At 37.6% G+C, this 17,886-nt stretch overlaps 1 protein-coding gene across 1 annotated transcript in view; it reads left to right on the top strand.

Annotated features, from left to right (window-relative positions):
* LOC140231007 (synaptotagmin-4-like) overlaps positions 1 to 17,547 on the top strand; it is a 71,648-nt gene extending 54,101 nt beyond the window's left edge. The window contains exons 5-8 of the mRNA XM_072311157.1: positions 1,226 to 1,372; positions 4,867 to 4,993; positions 8,424 to 8,578; positions 17,395 to 17,547. Coding sequence (XP_072167258.1) covers positions 1,226 to 1,372; positions 4,867 to 4,993; positions 8,424 to 8,578; positions 17,395 to 17,547 — 582 coding nt within the window. The remainder of the gene's footprint in view (positions 1 to 1,225; positions 1,373 to 4,866; positions 4,994 to 8,423; positions 8,579 to 17,394) is intronic.
* Positions 17,548 to 17,886: the final 339 nt, after the last annotated feature.

Below are 17,886 nucleotides of genomic sequence, written 5' to 3'. Positions count from 1 at the left end.
CAATTGTAAACCTTTCCGCAAAGAGCTACATGGCATTCTTCTTCATTAAAGCTTGTAACATTGTAAGCTTAACCCACTTGTTTGACATCAATCTATAATGTGGGAACAATATTTTGCCAAACTCTCTGTTTAAGAGGTCATAAAGGAAAGAGCATACAAGTTTATTTCAGTTCATTTGAGATTGAATCAAAGCAGTATATGTTCAAGATGTGCGTATTCTCATAAAATGTCAATACTATAAGAAGATAAAGGTTCACAAAATCAGCAATAAAGATGTGAATTAACTAAACTGCTTCGACGTCACTTTTCCTGTTGTTCCCACTTCTCCCACTCCACAAAGCAGGAGATGTACGGACATGGGATTGTGATTAATACATAACGTTCTGCTTACACTATGGCACAACTGTATTTTCGTCTTTTAGCGTTGTCATATGTGAGTTGTTGTTGTTTTTTTTTAGCATCGAATCTATATTGAAGAATGATTTGATTTTTAATGGATTGTCTACTGTAAGTGTTTTTTTTTTAATGATGAATCCTAATTTGAGAATTATTAAGCAGGAAACAAAGAAAAATACAACTTCATCCTTTATCTGAAAGAAAAGACAGCAAATCTGGGTAAGAAAGTTATTGGTGAGAGGTTAATCTCGCAACGAAAAAATTAGAATGTGGAGAGGAGGAGGATTGGGCTCAACTCGATCACAGCAAACAAACACACGTGTTGACGCAATAACTAAAATTTGATGGATTGGTTGATTGCAAGAGGGCGCTCTTGTTAATTGATTAATTAATTTATTAATTAATTTATTTATTTATTCATTTATTTTGTTTCAGTAGAGTAGCTCTGTCAGTGGCTACAAACACTGTTATTCTCAGAGGCCCTACACATACAATACTGTACATCAGGAATATACATTGTTCCCACATTAAAGGAAAATAATTATAATACACAATTACGGTACACTTACAACATGGCCAGGTAGTTTGAGTATTGCGGATTTTAAAAAATACATATAACTTCATCTTTAACATTGCAAATCACTGAGGATTGGTTGCTAAGAAACAAAAAAAAAAGTAAAGGTAGGCGGGAGGGGGTCAGGGTGAGGGAAGAGAGACAGAAAGAACAAGAGTCAAAGGAAGAGAATATGAGAAGTGAAGAGAAAGGTTGTCTGAACAAATAGAACTGACCAGTCTCTTTTTGACTTGTTTCTACTTCTTCCACTTACAGGGCGTGACGCTGCACTTCGTGGTCATGAGTTTCGATCGTTTCTCCCGCGACGAGGTCATCGGCGAGGTGGTGATGCCGCTGTCGAACGTCGACCTGAGCACGCGGCCCGTCAACCTGTGCAGAGACATTAAACCAAGAAACAACCGGGTAAATTGGCACGATCACAATTTATGATAGCCGCAATGTCAGACGTTGTTCAGCCCTTTATACAACTTCAAAGAGAAAGACTTAGGACAGCACATTGAGAGGCTCTACAGTATAAAATTCTTTGGCCTTGGGTAAACATGCACTTTTTCAGTCTCTTAGATATTCAGTCCCAACTTTACGGAAAACAATATAGCTTAAGATGTCAAGGATATGAAAGGAATGAGGTGATTCTGATTGAAACTTTTCCAATTGCCGATAGGCATACTAGTCAAAGTAGAAAATGTTGTGGTCGTTGAAAGCATGTCTGTTGTTTGGTTTCTTTATCGTGTGTGACAGTCAGTGACCAGCGAAAGCAGAAATCAATCAATATTTAAGTTGACCAATAAACACGGAGCAGGGGAAGACTTTGACTGATGGCTCTGATTAGCAAGACGATCGTTACGCTCATTAAAACGGGGCCCTCGATGTTATTCTAGTCTTGGCTAATTTCCTCTGGCCTACTAACTTGATTTATCTATTTGTTCATGTCGCTGACAACTTGATTGTCTATCCTATCATGTCATCCTTAATGCGCTGAAATTATATGACGCTAATTACATAGGACATTCACACAGAATAGTGCAGGATCTTGCTGACCTTTATTGTTTTCCGGTAAGTAATGATACGGAGCCAATATCAAATATAGCGACAAAGGTGATGATGTGTCTGGAAAAGATCGTGAATTTTCTGCGTGATGTGAAAGTATAATTACGAAGTCGGGATAAAATGTGCAAATAGGATGTAGTGCAGTATTTGAATAAGTGTACTATATGTTACGGAATTTCAACACACTGTTTAGGTTTGGATTTAACTTACCAACTTTTAGAAAAAGCGGGAGAGGAAAAAACACTTCGTGCAAACGCTTCAAGACGCAATGAACATAACTCTGATGGATAAAATATAACGGTGACGAAAGAAATCAACACAGCGGACTCAATGATTACTCAATTTTCAAAAGTTAGAACTAAAATTGTGGCTTTATTTTCCTCTGTTTGTCACTCCTCTTCTTTCTTTCTCGATCTATCTTTATATTTATCTTTCGATCTATCTATCTATCTGTCTATCTATCTATCTATCTATATATCTATCTATCTCTCATCTTATTTTAAACCGGATTTCACTTAAGACCGAATCAAAGTTCTTTTGGTGGAAGGGAGTAGAAATAAGATGGAAATGCCTCATGGCGCCAACACTTGTTGGGGCTAAACCACCAGCTCGCCTCCTGTCGCTGGGCTAAAAACCACAGAAGAGCTATATAGGGAAGGCGGTGGACGTGGTGAACGACCCATTCCGTTTCAATATCTGCCTCTGCTGTACTTACTTTCTCTCATGCGACGGGGGTGGGCAAAGTGAATAAATAACTGACAAAGAAATCAAATTTCGACGACCCAGGCCGCGCGCTTTGCTGTTTGACGTCAAAGTTTGTCTGATATCTCATTTTTTGTGGAAGCTGAATGCACACGAATGCAGAATGATATGCATGGACAAAAGAGGGGAGAAGCGAAGGGATATGGGTGAGAGAGCGAGAGGGAAACGGGGAGGGGGATGAGGGAGGATGGGGAGGGTGGAGGATATATAAGCGCCTACTCGAGTAATGCCCGACCCGCCGTTGTTTATATGGTCTCATCCATTCTTATCACGTCTACTTACAAGCCAATTTGCTCCTCCGATGGCCGGTAGAAATAGGGGACTACGTCATTGCTGGCTCCTGTCTTACATCCTAAATACTCACCCCCCCCCCCTCTCCACTTCAGCTCTTGCTAATCGACAGGCTGGATGCAAAAACAGGGTCGCTCACGATTTGGCCTCCACACGCATCAGCGTCAGGCTCGCATCATCCGGGTTGAGTAGGTGATATTCCATACACAGAGCAGCAGAAGTGACGTGAAAGCAAATTAACATTCAAGTAGTCACATTAGACGATGAAACCTTTGAAATGTCAGCAGGTGGATTTCCCTTGTTGGGGAGGGTGTATAACCTGTTGTTGTTATTTCATGAGTTCATATTGTGCAATGACTCTTGGTTCATTGGGTTCGCATTGCCGATGATCTCAAAAGAATATGATTGCTTTGATAAAGGTCATTTTAAGGAATAATAACAATACTAGACGAAACATAATGGGATAGAGCCCTGGCTTGTGACAAACAATGTTTACGACAGACGTGACGGTGGAAATATCATTCAGGATTCTCCTTTCTCTCTCTCCCTCACCATCTATCTTTCCCATCTTTCTTTCTCTCCATTTATCCCATGTATGTATTCATAATCTGAACATTGTCTCCTCTCTCTCTCTCTCCTCTGCTTTCTCCATGAAGTCTTCTCATAGGTGCTCTTTATTTGAATGTTGGAATGCCAAAACATTCAACAACCTTTCCTCACACACGTACACAACCTAGATCCAAACAACACACGATGCATTCTCAATTCGTAATTTCTGTCTGCATTTGGCTTCGTAGAAGTTCTACACAATCATGGAGCAGAGACCTATGACATCTCATGCCTCATGGTTATGCTTAAAGGGGAAGTTTCCACATATATACGTGTGGATTGAGTGAATGCAGCAATATTAGTAGTCTAACTCATCAGTGAAAGTTAGAAGAAAATCGAACAATACGTTCAAAAATTATGATTTTTAAAGATTTTGCCGCCATCGCTGGACGAGGGACCACTACAGTTCATGACGTCACTACAGATCAACAATATAAAGAAAATACCAATACAAAGAGAATTCGGCATAATTTCATTTTTCTAGCATAATGAAAGAACAGTGAACTTACTTCTTTTAGAAAGCAAGGGGAATACAATTATCTTTAACATGTCAGTAACGTAATAAATGTATGTATACTTTTCATCCTTTTGAATCTTCTTTATATCGTTCTGTCACGTCTCAAACTGTAGAAGTCTTCTCATCCAGCGATGGCTGTAGCTATAAAAGCTTTAAAAAGAATTCATATCTTTTTGAACGGATTGTCCGATTTTCCTCAAACTTTCACTGATGTCTGCTACTGATATTGCTGCAATTTCTCAATTACATGTATATTTTGGGAAACTTATACCGTTAATTAATGCAAACTTCCTTGGTCCACGTGTCGATTTGAATGCAGGCAGATAAAAATAAGATGGTGAATTGTTGCTATTCATGATCACCTTCTGATATTCCATAAAAAGCGTTCTCTACATATGGTTTAATAGAGTGAATGGATACATAATATAGTTTACGTGATCAAACACATAGTATAGTATGTGTGTAGTATAGTATGTGTGTGTGTGCGTGTGTGTGTGTGTGTGTGTGTGTGTGAGTGTGTTTCTGAGAGAAAGAGAAAAGAGGATAATGAATGTATATATATACACGTTGTATATATATAATTATCATATAAAAGTACGTTGAGTACGCGTAATGGTTATATCTGTCTAATTATGCACCGTGTATATATCTCTGTTATCTTTCCCCCTAGATCCCCAAATCTCAGGGGCGTGGCGAGCTTCTAACCTCCCTGTGCTACCAGCCAGCCGCAAACCGTCTAACCGTGGTGGTGCTCAAGGCAAAAAACCTACCCAAGATGGATGTTACCGGTCTTGCCGGTAAGACAAGTACCTTTTTTTTTTTTAACATATACACACAGTTACACTGTACACACTTAACCTGTGAACAAGATACTTGTCCAGTACACAGTTTATCTGCCCACAGCTAACCTGTACTCATATGCTGTACAAAGTTGTCCTGTGCACAGTTAATCTATCAACCGGATACTTGTCCACAGTTAGCCTGTATACAGTTTATCTGTGTACAGATATCCCGTACACAATTAACCTGTCTAAGGATACTTGTCCACAGTAAGCCTGATGTATACAGTTTATTTGTTCACAACAAATCTGAACACAGTTAACCTCTCAACTATGCAACAGGATATTCATAGCCACAGTTAGTCTGTATACAGTTTACCTGTCCACTGCTAAGCCGTACAGCATTACCTGTACAAAGTTAACCTGCCAATAGGATACTTGTCTACAGTTAGATTGTACACGGTTAAACTGTACACAGTTAACCTGTACACAGTTGACCTTTGTAAATCACAATTAAAGGGGCCCTGAAATCCAAATGCATGTTGATTTGTGTTGATTTATGATACCCTCAACATCACTTTTGCAGTGGAACGAATATCTAGAAACATTCCATATATTTTCAACGATTTTTTTCTTCTGTTTTTTTTTTATTCATTTTCCATATTCCACATTTCGTACAAGTTTTATATTCCATTTGATTTTGAAAAAGAAATGTTTTTTAACACAATGGACAGTTTGAACCAAAATTGCACAAATGTATAAGTAATATGAGGAACCCACTAAAAAGCAAAGCTTGTAGGATGTGGGTTCCAAAAATATAATATAGGCTTTTAGTACAGTATATCAATGTCAAAAGTGACGTAACATGCAAAATACAAGATATCAAGAAAATTATAAAGTTTACGGAATGTACAAAGTATTGTTTGATGTTTATGATTAAACTTATGGTATCAATGCTTAGAAAAGTAGCAACTTGATCAAACTAATGAACTCATCCGAGCGAGGCATCATTTGAGTATGCAGAAATTTTTCAAATGATTACGGCAAAATGATTAAACGTAGGATTTTAGTAAATTGGCTTTGAGATTTTGCTTAAAGGAAATTTTTCTTCAGATTACTTGGGAACGCCCACAAATCACGCCCAATCAATATTAATATTCTTGAGATGACCTCATATGTCAATCATTGCTAACGTACTGAAATGTTTAACAAAAGACATTGGAATGCACCTTCCCCTCGACTCAGCATAACTTGCATGTTCCTTTGCATGTCTTTGTTAGTCACATTAATATGACAGAAACATGCAAGTTATGCTGAGTCGAGAGGACGGTGCATTCCAATGTCTTTTGTTAAACATTTCAGTACTTTAGCAATGATTGACAGATGAGGTCATCTCAAGAATATTAATATTGATTGGGCGTGATTTGTGGGCGTTCCCAAGTAATCTGAAGAAAAATTTCCTTTAAGCAAAATCTCAAAGCCAATTTACTAACTGTCTTTGTTAGTCACATTAATATGACAGAAACATGCAAATTACGCTGAGTCGAGAGGACGGTGCATTCCAATGTCTTTTGTTAAACATTTCAGTACTTTAGCAATGATTGACAGATGATGTCATCTTAAGAATATTAATATTGATTGGTTTGGAAGGATTTTTTTGTGGGCATTCCCAAGTAATCTGAAGAAAAATAGAAGAAAAAAATCGTTAAAAATATATGGAATGTTTCTAGATATTTGTTTTACCGCAAAAGTGATGTTGAGGGCATCATAAATCAACACAAATCAACATGCATTTGGATTTCAGGGCCCCTTTAAGTTGTACACAATTAAGCTGTACACAGTTAGCCTGTTGTGATATACTACATCTTGACCGATTTCATAATCTTTTCCTTGCCTTTGAAATTCGGAGCAATCAATTTCGTGAAGTTCTTACTCACTATACGGAATCAAGATTTGCGAACAGGCAAGTGGTAACATTGCGGCATTATACATTCGCAGATTACAATTAGTGACGTATAACGTACTAGTAGTAACTCTGTCCGTTTATTACGTATACTTTGTACTTCTTTGGCATGCGTTGCAGTTCATACATATACATTTTTTTTTTAATGTATCATAGATTTACGTTTTTCTGTACGCAATATTTGATTGATAGAATGACGGACATGCGAGAGCTAGCGAACCAGCTGCAAATATTCTAACAGTGTTACAAATCACATAGGACTATGAGGCAACGGGTAACAACGGAGAAAATTACAAGCGCATATCTGGGTAGATTTATTGTAAGCATTAACCAAGATGCATTGACAGGCTTTTCGAATCCCTGTCCACCGGAACAGTCTCATAGAATTGCAAATAGTTTAAAAGCGCTTGTGTTCTGCTTAATGATCTGCAGGTATCCAGAGTAATATATTCAAGAGAGAGATATATATTCACGAGATCTCTCGTTTTCCCCGGAATGCAGGAGTAAGTGGGTGGCGTAGGCGCTAGAAGGCAAAATGCACGAAAGACAAAACAAAAAACAGCGGAATCCCATTACACCCCTGGGGACTAATGCAAGCACCGAGATCTCTTATGTTCGTTTGCTTTCTCGTTTCCAAATCCACACTGTACCGCAACATTAGTGACTGAAAATAAATTGCGGATTGCCAAAAAAAAAAAATAATGATAATGAAATAATGCTTTCCATTCTTGCGTTCCTACACAAAAATTCAATAAAAACATGACAGCATAATAAAACGTATAGAAGAAAGCAATTGGGGAATACAACAGGAGATTATTTCCTCAAAATGTTGTCTATGAAGGAAATATGCCTTCTTCTTCTCTCTAAAGGCAGAAATCTATACTTTTTAATGGATTCTCTCGAAAAAAAAAAATGACCTGGAATGATATATAATAAGACATGTACGAGTGAAATAATACACATTGTAATGGGTAATCCACTCTGCTATAGAATGTGCCTTGAAAGAGATTTAATATTTCCTTTTACAGTTGGGGAATAGAGCCAAATCTTAGTTATAATGAAGTGTATCATTTTCTTCAAACTACAGTATTATCTTACATGTAATCTGACATGAAATTTTACCTTTCAAGAGAGCTTTTTTTTTTATGAATTTGTGTGTATTCCATGAAATCACCACCAATTTACTGTAATTAGTAGATATTATCCAACAGAAAGGATGGATTTTCCAACTGATTGGACAAAATTTATTCTATGAAAAAAAAAATGTAAAATGCTATTTTCTCTCTTTCTCCCCAGTAGAAACACAGATTGTTATTTACGTCATGTTCCACAGTCAGTGTCACTCGAGTATAGAATACATGTCAAATGTTCCATAAAAGTTCCTTTCCTTCGATGATTTTCCTACGATAATTTAGGTCATGTATTACCATCGCAGATAGTGCAGACTCTATGATTAATATCTTCTTCATGCCCTCTTTTCCCTAGACCCATACGTGAAGATTTACGTCATGTACCGCAATCAGCGTCTGGCTAAGAAGAAAACGCGTCTGAAGAAGCGCACACTGAACCCGGTGTTCAACGAGTCCTTCCTCTTCGACGTGCCAATGGAGGGACTGGAACATCTCAAGATCGAATTCCAGGTACCATGGCAACCAGATTATCTCAGACGCATTTCTGTCTTTGAACGCATTAGCAAACTATCAATAACTCGTTCATATTCACGGAGGTTTTTCGCGTCAGCGTCCAGTAATGAGCGAATAGCGCAGCCTTTTGCACTTGCCCTATCATGGAACTGAAATTTGTTTTGCCAACATGCAATGTCTCAAATCCACTTTAAGCTACTTGAAGGCAACTCGTGGAAGATTTTCTAGGTATAGACACGGATAACCTTTTGGAAATGAAGCGTGCACCAAATCTGAATAAAATGGGTAACATGCGAGTATAAACACACAATGGGAGCTACAGAGGTTACAACGTGATTCTCGCGCACGTGTTAGCTGACGATTGCTCTCTCTGCAACCATGTTATCACTTAGTGAATAAGGCGGTAGGAGGTAAGCAAAGACGTCAGTAATTTTAAGAAACTATACATTACTTGAACGATGAAATGCCATCATGCAATGCAGACATGTTTGGTAATTATGATAATATGTATATAAATAGACCCTGTCTTGTTTAATCTATAAATTCTTAATACATATTTCATATCTAATGATCGAGCCTTCATAAAAATCAATGAATGAAAACTGAAAAAAAAAAATCAATTTTCATGCCTTATCTGACTTAGGCTTAAAAGTTAGCTTGTACTACAACTGCCTCACAATAAAAAAAAGTGGTGATTTCGTTCATTCTACATGAAAAAAAAAGTTTTAGTTGCATTTGACAATTTACCACATCAAAGTGCTTTATCTTATTCTACACTCAGCAAAAAAAAAAGAAGAAAGTAAACACTTTTTCAACTTCATATTTTTCATAGAAGATTTTGATGAAAATCAATGTATTATATACCATATTAAAGATAATTTAATTGGCTATCAATCTAGTAGGTCAATATAAGAGGAAATTTTACGCATGAGTGAACACATTCGTTTTTGTCTACTAAGGTACAAAAGTAAAAAATGTTGTCTTTCATTTTACAAATGCCCTTCAAGATAACAATGATTACAAATGACCAGTTTAACACAATGAGAGACATGAATGAAATAGCAAAAATAAGTTTCCATTCTCTTTATCTCTTTATAACCTCAAAAAAGATCAAAGTGGGAAACTAAAGAGGGAAAATAAGAATTTCTGTCAGCTTAAACTTCAAATGACATAGGGAGTTGGGGCACAAAGATGATCAAATGAGCAGAATATCTTCATTTGATTTTTTTTGATTTAGAAATTTAAGAATTCATGAGATAAATTCAAGAACCAAATATCACTTATAATTTTCCTAATTTGAGAAATAAATTCAAATCCCTACCATTTTTGTTAATATTGCTTCTCTCATTTCATTTGAATTTAGATTTGACAGAAGATTCTTCATTTTCCTCCATTATTTTTAGCTTTTATTGGGTTTTTTTTTTGGGCTTCAAAGATATTTTAGAGATCATAGGTTTATTTTTGCAACTTAATTCATGTTTTAATTGTGTTAAATTTGTCTTTTGTTTTTATCGTTACATGAAAGAGCACATACGCATGAATGACAACTTGTTCATTTTTGCAATTTTTACTTTTGTGCCTTGGAAGAGAAAAACAAAGGTGTTCACTCATGCGTTAAGTTAACCTTTTTATTGATCTACCATGTTGATAGCCAATTAAATTACCTTTCAAATGGTATACAATACATCAACTTTTAGCCAAGTATTATATGAGAAATATAAATTTGAAAAAGTGTTTGCTTTCTTCTTTTTTTTTTTTTGCTGAGTGTATTTGCATGAAGTACTGTGCAAGATGTTGTATTCTAGACATTGACAATTACTCCCTCAGTACATGAACCCCCGTTGACCGACCCTCCAAAATCGCTAATTCGCTAGACCGAAATTCGCGAAAATACGTTGGTGTCTCTGTCTGGACTTATATACCGCAAACCCCTGTTATAAATAGTTACTTTCAATTGATCCATGAGTTGTTCGTGTAAACCCACGCAAAATTATTTGATCTAATATGCTGCTCCATTCTGTGGTTGTAGAAGAGTAATGTTTGACATTTTACGATGCCACTGGGTGCAGTTAGGCTCCGTACTCGTTTTCGTAAAGGATCATTCATTACAGTTTTGTTTTGTATTGTTTTGTTTTGTATTGTTTTGTTTTGTTTTGTGTTAGATGTTTGTGTGTGTGTGTGTGTGTGTGTGTGTTTAATTCAATCAATAGCCTACAGGCAATCGTAAGTGAGTGAACGTCTTTGTGAAGGTGAAGGCATGATGTGTGTATGTGTGTGTGTGTGTGACTTGTGTTCATAGGCGCCGGAAGTGGGGGGGGGGGGGGGCAAAACGCATTTTTGCCCCCCCCCCCCCCCAAAAAAAAAAGCCCCCCCCAAAAAAAAAAAAATAATAATAAAATAATAATAATAATAAAAATAAATGAATAAACAAATAAAATAAAATAAATATGTATATATATGGATAAAATGAAAAAAATATGGCTACAAACGGCAGCTTTTGGACTGTAAAATGTCAAAATTTTCAAGCTCGCTCGCTTCGCTCGCTCGCATCCAGCAGTTGAGCCCGGTGCGCCTCCTCCGGTGCGCCTCCTCCGGATGATTTTCAGATTTCTACATTTGAACAACTATAAATTAGTTATACTGAGGACAGAGTTTCGGAATTTGTGATAATTGGGATGAAGAATAAGAATATTTTCAAAATTTAGAACAAATTGCAATGAACAAGGACGATGACATGGCAGAGTCACCATAAGAATGCTAAGTTGGGGCTCAAGGAAACAGAACAAAAGAAGAAGGCATGCATTGATTGTACACAGGTGAACTCGCAAGCAAGCAGTATTGTAATGGAATTACACTGCTACATTTTTGAAATATGTGAACCTCCTATGTCATCATCCTTGTTCAGTGTAATTTGTTTAAGGTTTTTCAAAGTATTGTTTCTCTGGTCAAGAACCACAATAAATTCCACAAATCTATACATGGAGTTGTCGATTTATACATGGTGTGAAATTATGAAAATCGTCTGGAATGTCCCTTTAATTTCTAAAGCGAAAAACATAGCTACGACGGCAGTTGTTGGACTCTAGAATGTCAACATTTTCAAGGTCGCTCGCTTCGCTCGCTCGCATTGAATCGTTATGCCATTATCCTAATGTTGCTGCCAGTAATTGCCAGTAGTTGCGCCCGATGCCCCCTTCCCTTAATTTCCAAAGCGAAAGATAAATATAGCTACAAACGGGAGTTTTGGGACTGTAACAATGTCAAAATTTTCAAGCTCGCTCGCTTCGCTCGCTCGCATTGAATCGTTATGCCATTCTCCTAATGTTGCTGACAGTAATTGCCAGTAGTTGCGCCCGATGCCCCCTTCCCTTAATTTCCAAAGCGAAAGATAAATATAGCTACAAACGGGAGTTTGGGGACTGTAAAATGTCAAAATTTTCAAGCTCGCTCGCATTGAATCGTTATGCCACTCTCTTAATGTTGCTGCCAGTAATTGCCAGCAGTTGCGCCCGATGCCCCCCCCCCCTTAATTTCCAAAGCGAAAGGTATAGTTACAAACAGGAGTTTTGGGACTGTAACATGTCAAAATTTTCAAGCTCGCTCGCATTGAATCGTTATGCCATTCTCCTAATGTTGCTGCCAGTAATTGCCAGCAGTTGCGCCCGATGCCCCCCTTAATTTCCAAAGCGAAAGATATAACTACAAACGGGAGTTTTTGAACTGTAAAATGTCAAAATTCTCAAGCTCGCTCGCTTTGCTCGCTCGCATTGAATCGTCATGCCATTCTCCTAATGTTGCTGCCAGTAATTGCCAGCAGTTGCGCCCGATGCGCCGCCCCATTAATTTCCAAAGTGAAAGATATAGCTACAAACCCCAGTTTTGGGACTGTAGAATGTCAAAATTTTCAAGCTTGCTCGCTTCGCTCGCTCGCATTGAATCGTTATGCCATTCTCCTAATGTTGCTGTCAATAATTGCCAGCAGTTGCGCCCGATGCGCCCCCATTTATTTCCAAAGCGAAATATATAGCTACAATAGACTCCAGTTTTGGAACTGTAGAATATCAAAATTTTCAAGCTCGCTCGCTTCGCTCGCTCGCATTTTATTGTTATGCCATTCACCTTATGTTGCTGACAGTATATAATTTGTCGATCGTTTCACACCGTCATTCCATAATCCATGTAAGGGTGGGATTTCACGGAGCACGCGAACGATTTGCGAATGACGCGAATGGCAAAATCCAGCATTCGCATTTTAGTCTGCAAAAGATCGCCAAACAAACGTGAGGGTTCGGAAGCGTCGTCAATTGTTCGCGAATGTCGTTTTTACTTCGGCGAGAATTTCAAAAAAGTTTGAAATTTTTCGCGAACCTTTTCCGCACACTTAGTCGGGATTTGCTCGTGAATTGTTCTCGAAAGTGTCTTTAAAGCTTCGTCATATGCGCAAGACCTTCGCAAGACACGCGCGATGTTCGCAAAATGTTCGTGAAACCCCAAGCAGACTCCGAAACTTCTGAGAATGTCTGTTATGTATGTTATGCGAAATCTGCGAAGTTTTTCCGATCATTTTACGACGTAATCGCAAACTGTTCGCGTACCTTTTGAGACATTCTCGCGAACGTTTAGCGCACGTTTGGGGGATGTATGCCCTGTACGTTTTCTGCAAATAGAAATCGTAGCATACATCTAAACATCAAACAATTATTAACAACTATAGTAACAAAAGAAATTATAGACTAGCAAAGAGAAAGAATATTTGATATACAAAAAAAAAAAATCGCAGAATATACTTAAAATCAATCTTAAGTATGTAAATTTCATTTGAACTATAGAGATTATGTGTTGGAGGAACTGCAAAAAAAAAAAAAAAAGATCAAATGCTTTACTAGTGGAGATACGTCCTAGGGGAGATACGTCCTTTTTAGTGGGTCCCTCCATTTTCCGCATTTAAAACAATGGTATACATGTATTTCGCTTTGATCACTTATGTTTCTTTCTTGCAATACAATGTATGATTATTTTACGTCCTCAATTGTTATACTCTTTTTATTACACTATGTTCTACTTACCTTATTTTCTGTTACTAAATGAAGTGAAACATATGTTTTTGTGAAAAATGAAATAAACTTTGAACTTGAACTTGAAAAAAAAAATGTAGGCAAACACACGATAGAGAAATGAGAGAAAACGAAAAGAGAAATAGAGAAAAGAAAAAAAAAATCAACTCAAGAAAGCTGATTTGAGTTGATTTTTTTTTTATTGCTTCCACCTCTCCTTGGGTACATTTTCTCCCATGATTATTGAAAATTTTTCGTTGTTCGCATTTCCGTCGCGTGTTCTTCGTGTACGTAACATGCTGTACTTTAGCAATGATACACACGACAATCGCACATACGTCGTGGGAACTTCGCACAAATTGCGCAAGAATAGTTTCCGGCTTCATTGTCGGAAAACATTCGGAGAAAAACTTTTCCGAATGTTGGATTTTGTCATTCGCGTCCTTCGCAAATCGTTCGCGTGCTCCGTGAAATCCCACCCTAAGGAAAACTTACAATGTTCCTCAATGACTGTGTTGTTGAATGTATCACATTCCGTAATGTATTGTAGTCCCATTATTGCTCACGCACACACGCACTTGTAAGCATATAGACCGTCTAAAATTACTTTATGGTTCCACCCATGTTTCGTCCCACCGTACGCCACTTTACATATATATATATATATATATATATATATATATATATATATATATATATATATATATATATATATAATAGATGTGTGTGCGTGTGTGTGTATGTGTATATTGTGTAACATATGCATGGTCTAATCTTGAGCCCCCTCCAATGTTTGCCCCCCCCCCCAATCCAAAACTGCTTCCGGCGCGCCTGCTTGTGTTGTGTCCGTTGCCAAGAAATCAGGGGCTTTCATAAGCTGAGAAGAGAAGATGTTCCTCAGCAATTAGAATGCTCTGCCAACCGACAAAGCGACATCTAATGAATGCCAACTGGGTCACACTTAGTTTTTATCAGAGGATTCAAAAAATGCTGCAGAGCAGGTGAAAAGACTTCCAAATTGCTCAGAAGAAGCAGTTATAGATCGACTCTTTTCTTTCATAGTGAAAGACGCCCGCAAAGTCCTGTGAGATAAGTACTCACTATACGCCACTTTCTTAAGCGCGAAATCTGTTTGAAGAGCGTGCATTCATCGCACCGTGTGACATTTTGATGTCGGCATTAAAACAGGTGCAACCGATCGAGGTGAACCATCGATCCTCCACATTCCTATTACATGTACATGACTACCTCGGTGCCAGGAAAGGGCAATCTTACTGCATGCATTATCACCCGATGATACCATAGACATGATAGAAACACCTACAATACCACACAAGCACGCACAAACAACAACGAATGACACACATACTGTACACGCACACACACACAAGCACACACATCTATTCTTTTCGCCTTGTTTTTTGTGTGCTTTTTTCTGTTGTTGTTGTTGGTGTTTTTGTTTTTGTTTTTACAACGTAGTATAAGGTTCCATCTGAAACTTTCCTATCACTAGAAACGGTGCTATTTCTTTTTCAAGCATTATACGAGCCTCGCCCGGAGACATGAAACCGAACTCGTCGACAGAATTGGGTTCCATTCCATCTTAAAGGCATAATTTACCATTTGCAGATGAAACAAAAACCAAGCATTAATGCTTTAAAATAGTTCTAAAATGTGAGTTAGGGATAGAAACAACCAGTGTAAAAATTTGAATCCGTATAATCGATGTTAAGTATTGTTAAATACACAAAATATGAACAATAGTTATAATAAGAATGCTTCCATACTAAACCGTCTACAGTTATGGTTTATTGAGAAAATACTGATATCTCTTTATATTTTAGTGTTTATTGCGAAAATTTTATATGGTAGGATGTTTTGTGATACAACAGACCTACACATATGCATCAAATGTGATATCTTGAATATTTTTAAAATCACTGCTCCCAAAGGTAAACTGGACCTTTAACAGTACAAAATGAATGTAACATATCAAATTTGCACATTCTAGGGACCATTCGACCGCCAGTTTCGCAGGTGTGGTCATGGTAACATGATGATTTTAAAATATCATGGGAAATTGTTTTCGAATGCATCAGGATTTTTTTTTTATTTGTTTAGGCAAGTCCAATTGTTGCTATGATTGGAAGAGCAGGTTTGAAATTTATTCTTTTTTTTTCTTTTTTTTTGGTGATTTCTTTACTTTCAGTAATAAAAGATTACTTACAAGTATGCAAGGAACTATTTTGCTCTCTGCAACATAACATGAGGGAAATCGTGATATTTTATACTCTATCGTTACAGGAAAGAGAGGGAGAGAAAAATACAAAAATTGACATCATAAGAGGAGTTTGACCTGGATGGTAAAAATAAAGAATAAAGGAGAGAAAATTACGCTTTTACATTTGCGTGACAACACTATATGTATTCCACATGGAACAGCGACAAATAATTGTGCGATGATACTTTTCTGTTGTGTGGTTTTGATGGAATCCTTGGACGATTGAAGTAATCAATGCGACTGAGAATGTTTGCGTGTGTGACATAGCGAGACCGTGTATATGTTACATGTCCATGTCTTTGGTGCAAATTTAGTGCCTGTGTGGCTGTGATAGTGTACCATAATTTGGTTTGGTTTGGTTATGTTTCTGCATTTTTTCAACATTTCAGTATAAAATACATCATTGATAATTAGATTCGTTCGTTCGTCCTTTTGTTTGTTTGTTTGTCTGTTAGTTCATTCGTTCGTATTTATTCTGCTTTTTAATCAAATGAAATTAGATTACACGGTTGTGAAAAAAAAGCATAACCAAATGACAAAAGAGCAATATAAAAGGGCAGTCTATATGCTTGACAAAATCGTTCTAAAACATTACTGACAACAATCATTCTGAAACATTACTTAAATCATTCTATAATATTACTGACAAAAAAAAAAAACCAAACAAAAACAAAATGCAACCAGAACTTGCAAATTTGTAACCAACGACGATTAATCAATATTAAACAAAAGGAAAATTCACGAAGGGAAAAATGCATCAGACTTCAGATCCTATTCCTATACTTGTAATGATGGTGGCCTGGGAATGAGGTATTGAAAAGAGGGGAAACGAGCACACAAAGTGGAAAATATTGTGCCGGTAAACGTGCCAGGTGCATGTTGGATTTTTTAATGCTCTCTAACAAAAATTGCCCATTTATCGTCTTCATAAGGAGAATGATGTACATGTCTCAAATCAATAATGCGGCTCTTCCATGATAGTTGATAGGTGACTATAGGTGACTAAAAATGGAAATTTTCATCGCAGGACATAAAACATTAGTGTTGTTTCGGTAGAGAGTTCTAAAACAGAAACTTTTTAGAAGGGTATTAAATGATAGTTGAGTTGATCGGGTTAAGTGTTCTTTATTGCCTGATTTTGATTCAATTTTCAGAAACAAGTTGCGCAATTAACAAAAAGTTTACTGTGTCACTGTGTTTGTTGCACAATGTTTCTGCATACACAAAATGTCGTATTCCATGCGATCACAAATACTTTGACCACTTCAAGACGATTATACGGAAACCGACGACAAAATTACATTGAATCGAATGAACTATTTCTGTTATCGATGCGCATCGGAAAACAAACATGGGATTTCCCTAGCGCGCAAGCTCACAGTAAGAAATGCCTCATTGGAGAGAATAAGCATCGCAGGTGTTCTTTTGCAGGCTTTCAACTCTCAACCTCTTTTCCGCTTTGTTTCTTGTCCGTTCAGGTGCTTGATCACGACCGAGTGACGAAGAACGAGATCATCGGCCGCCTGGTGATCGGTCGCGACGAGGAGGGAGAAGCCGAGTCGCAACACTGGAAGGATATCATGCAAAATCCACGCAAGCAGATCGCAGAGTGGCACAAACTCACCGAATAGACGGATCTTGGGTATATAGGTGGGCGGGGCAGATCGGGAAAGGGGTGGGAGGGGCGGATCGAGAAGGGTTGGGCGGGGCGGATCGGGAAGGGGCGGGGTGGACCTTGTATATTACGTCGCTGGGGTGACAAGACCTTGTATCTGCAATTTTGGTGAAAATGACTTTTTTTTTATTAATAGTCAAATAATGGGTTAAGTGATGTCCTGTCCAAATCCCAACTGTCTTACTCCAAAAATGAAGCCACCACAGCATGTCAAAGGAAAGGCTATCCCATTCGATATAGTGCTTTGGCCGCCATGTTTTTTGGCTCTCCTGAACATTTGACATTTTGTAGATAC

This window comes from Diadema setosum, chromosome 7, assembly GCF_964275005.1.
Source record: "Diadema setosum chromosome 7, eeDiaSeto1, whole genome shotgun sequence".
In the NCBI taxonomy this organism is placed as follows: Eukaryota; Metazoa; Echinodermata; class Echinoidea; order Diadematoida; family Diadematidae; genus Diadema; species Diadema setosum.
The sequence above is the reverse complement of the archived record's forward strand: the minus strand, read 5'-3'. Positions and strand labels throughout refer to the sequence as shown.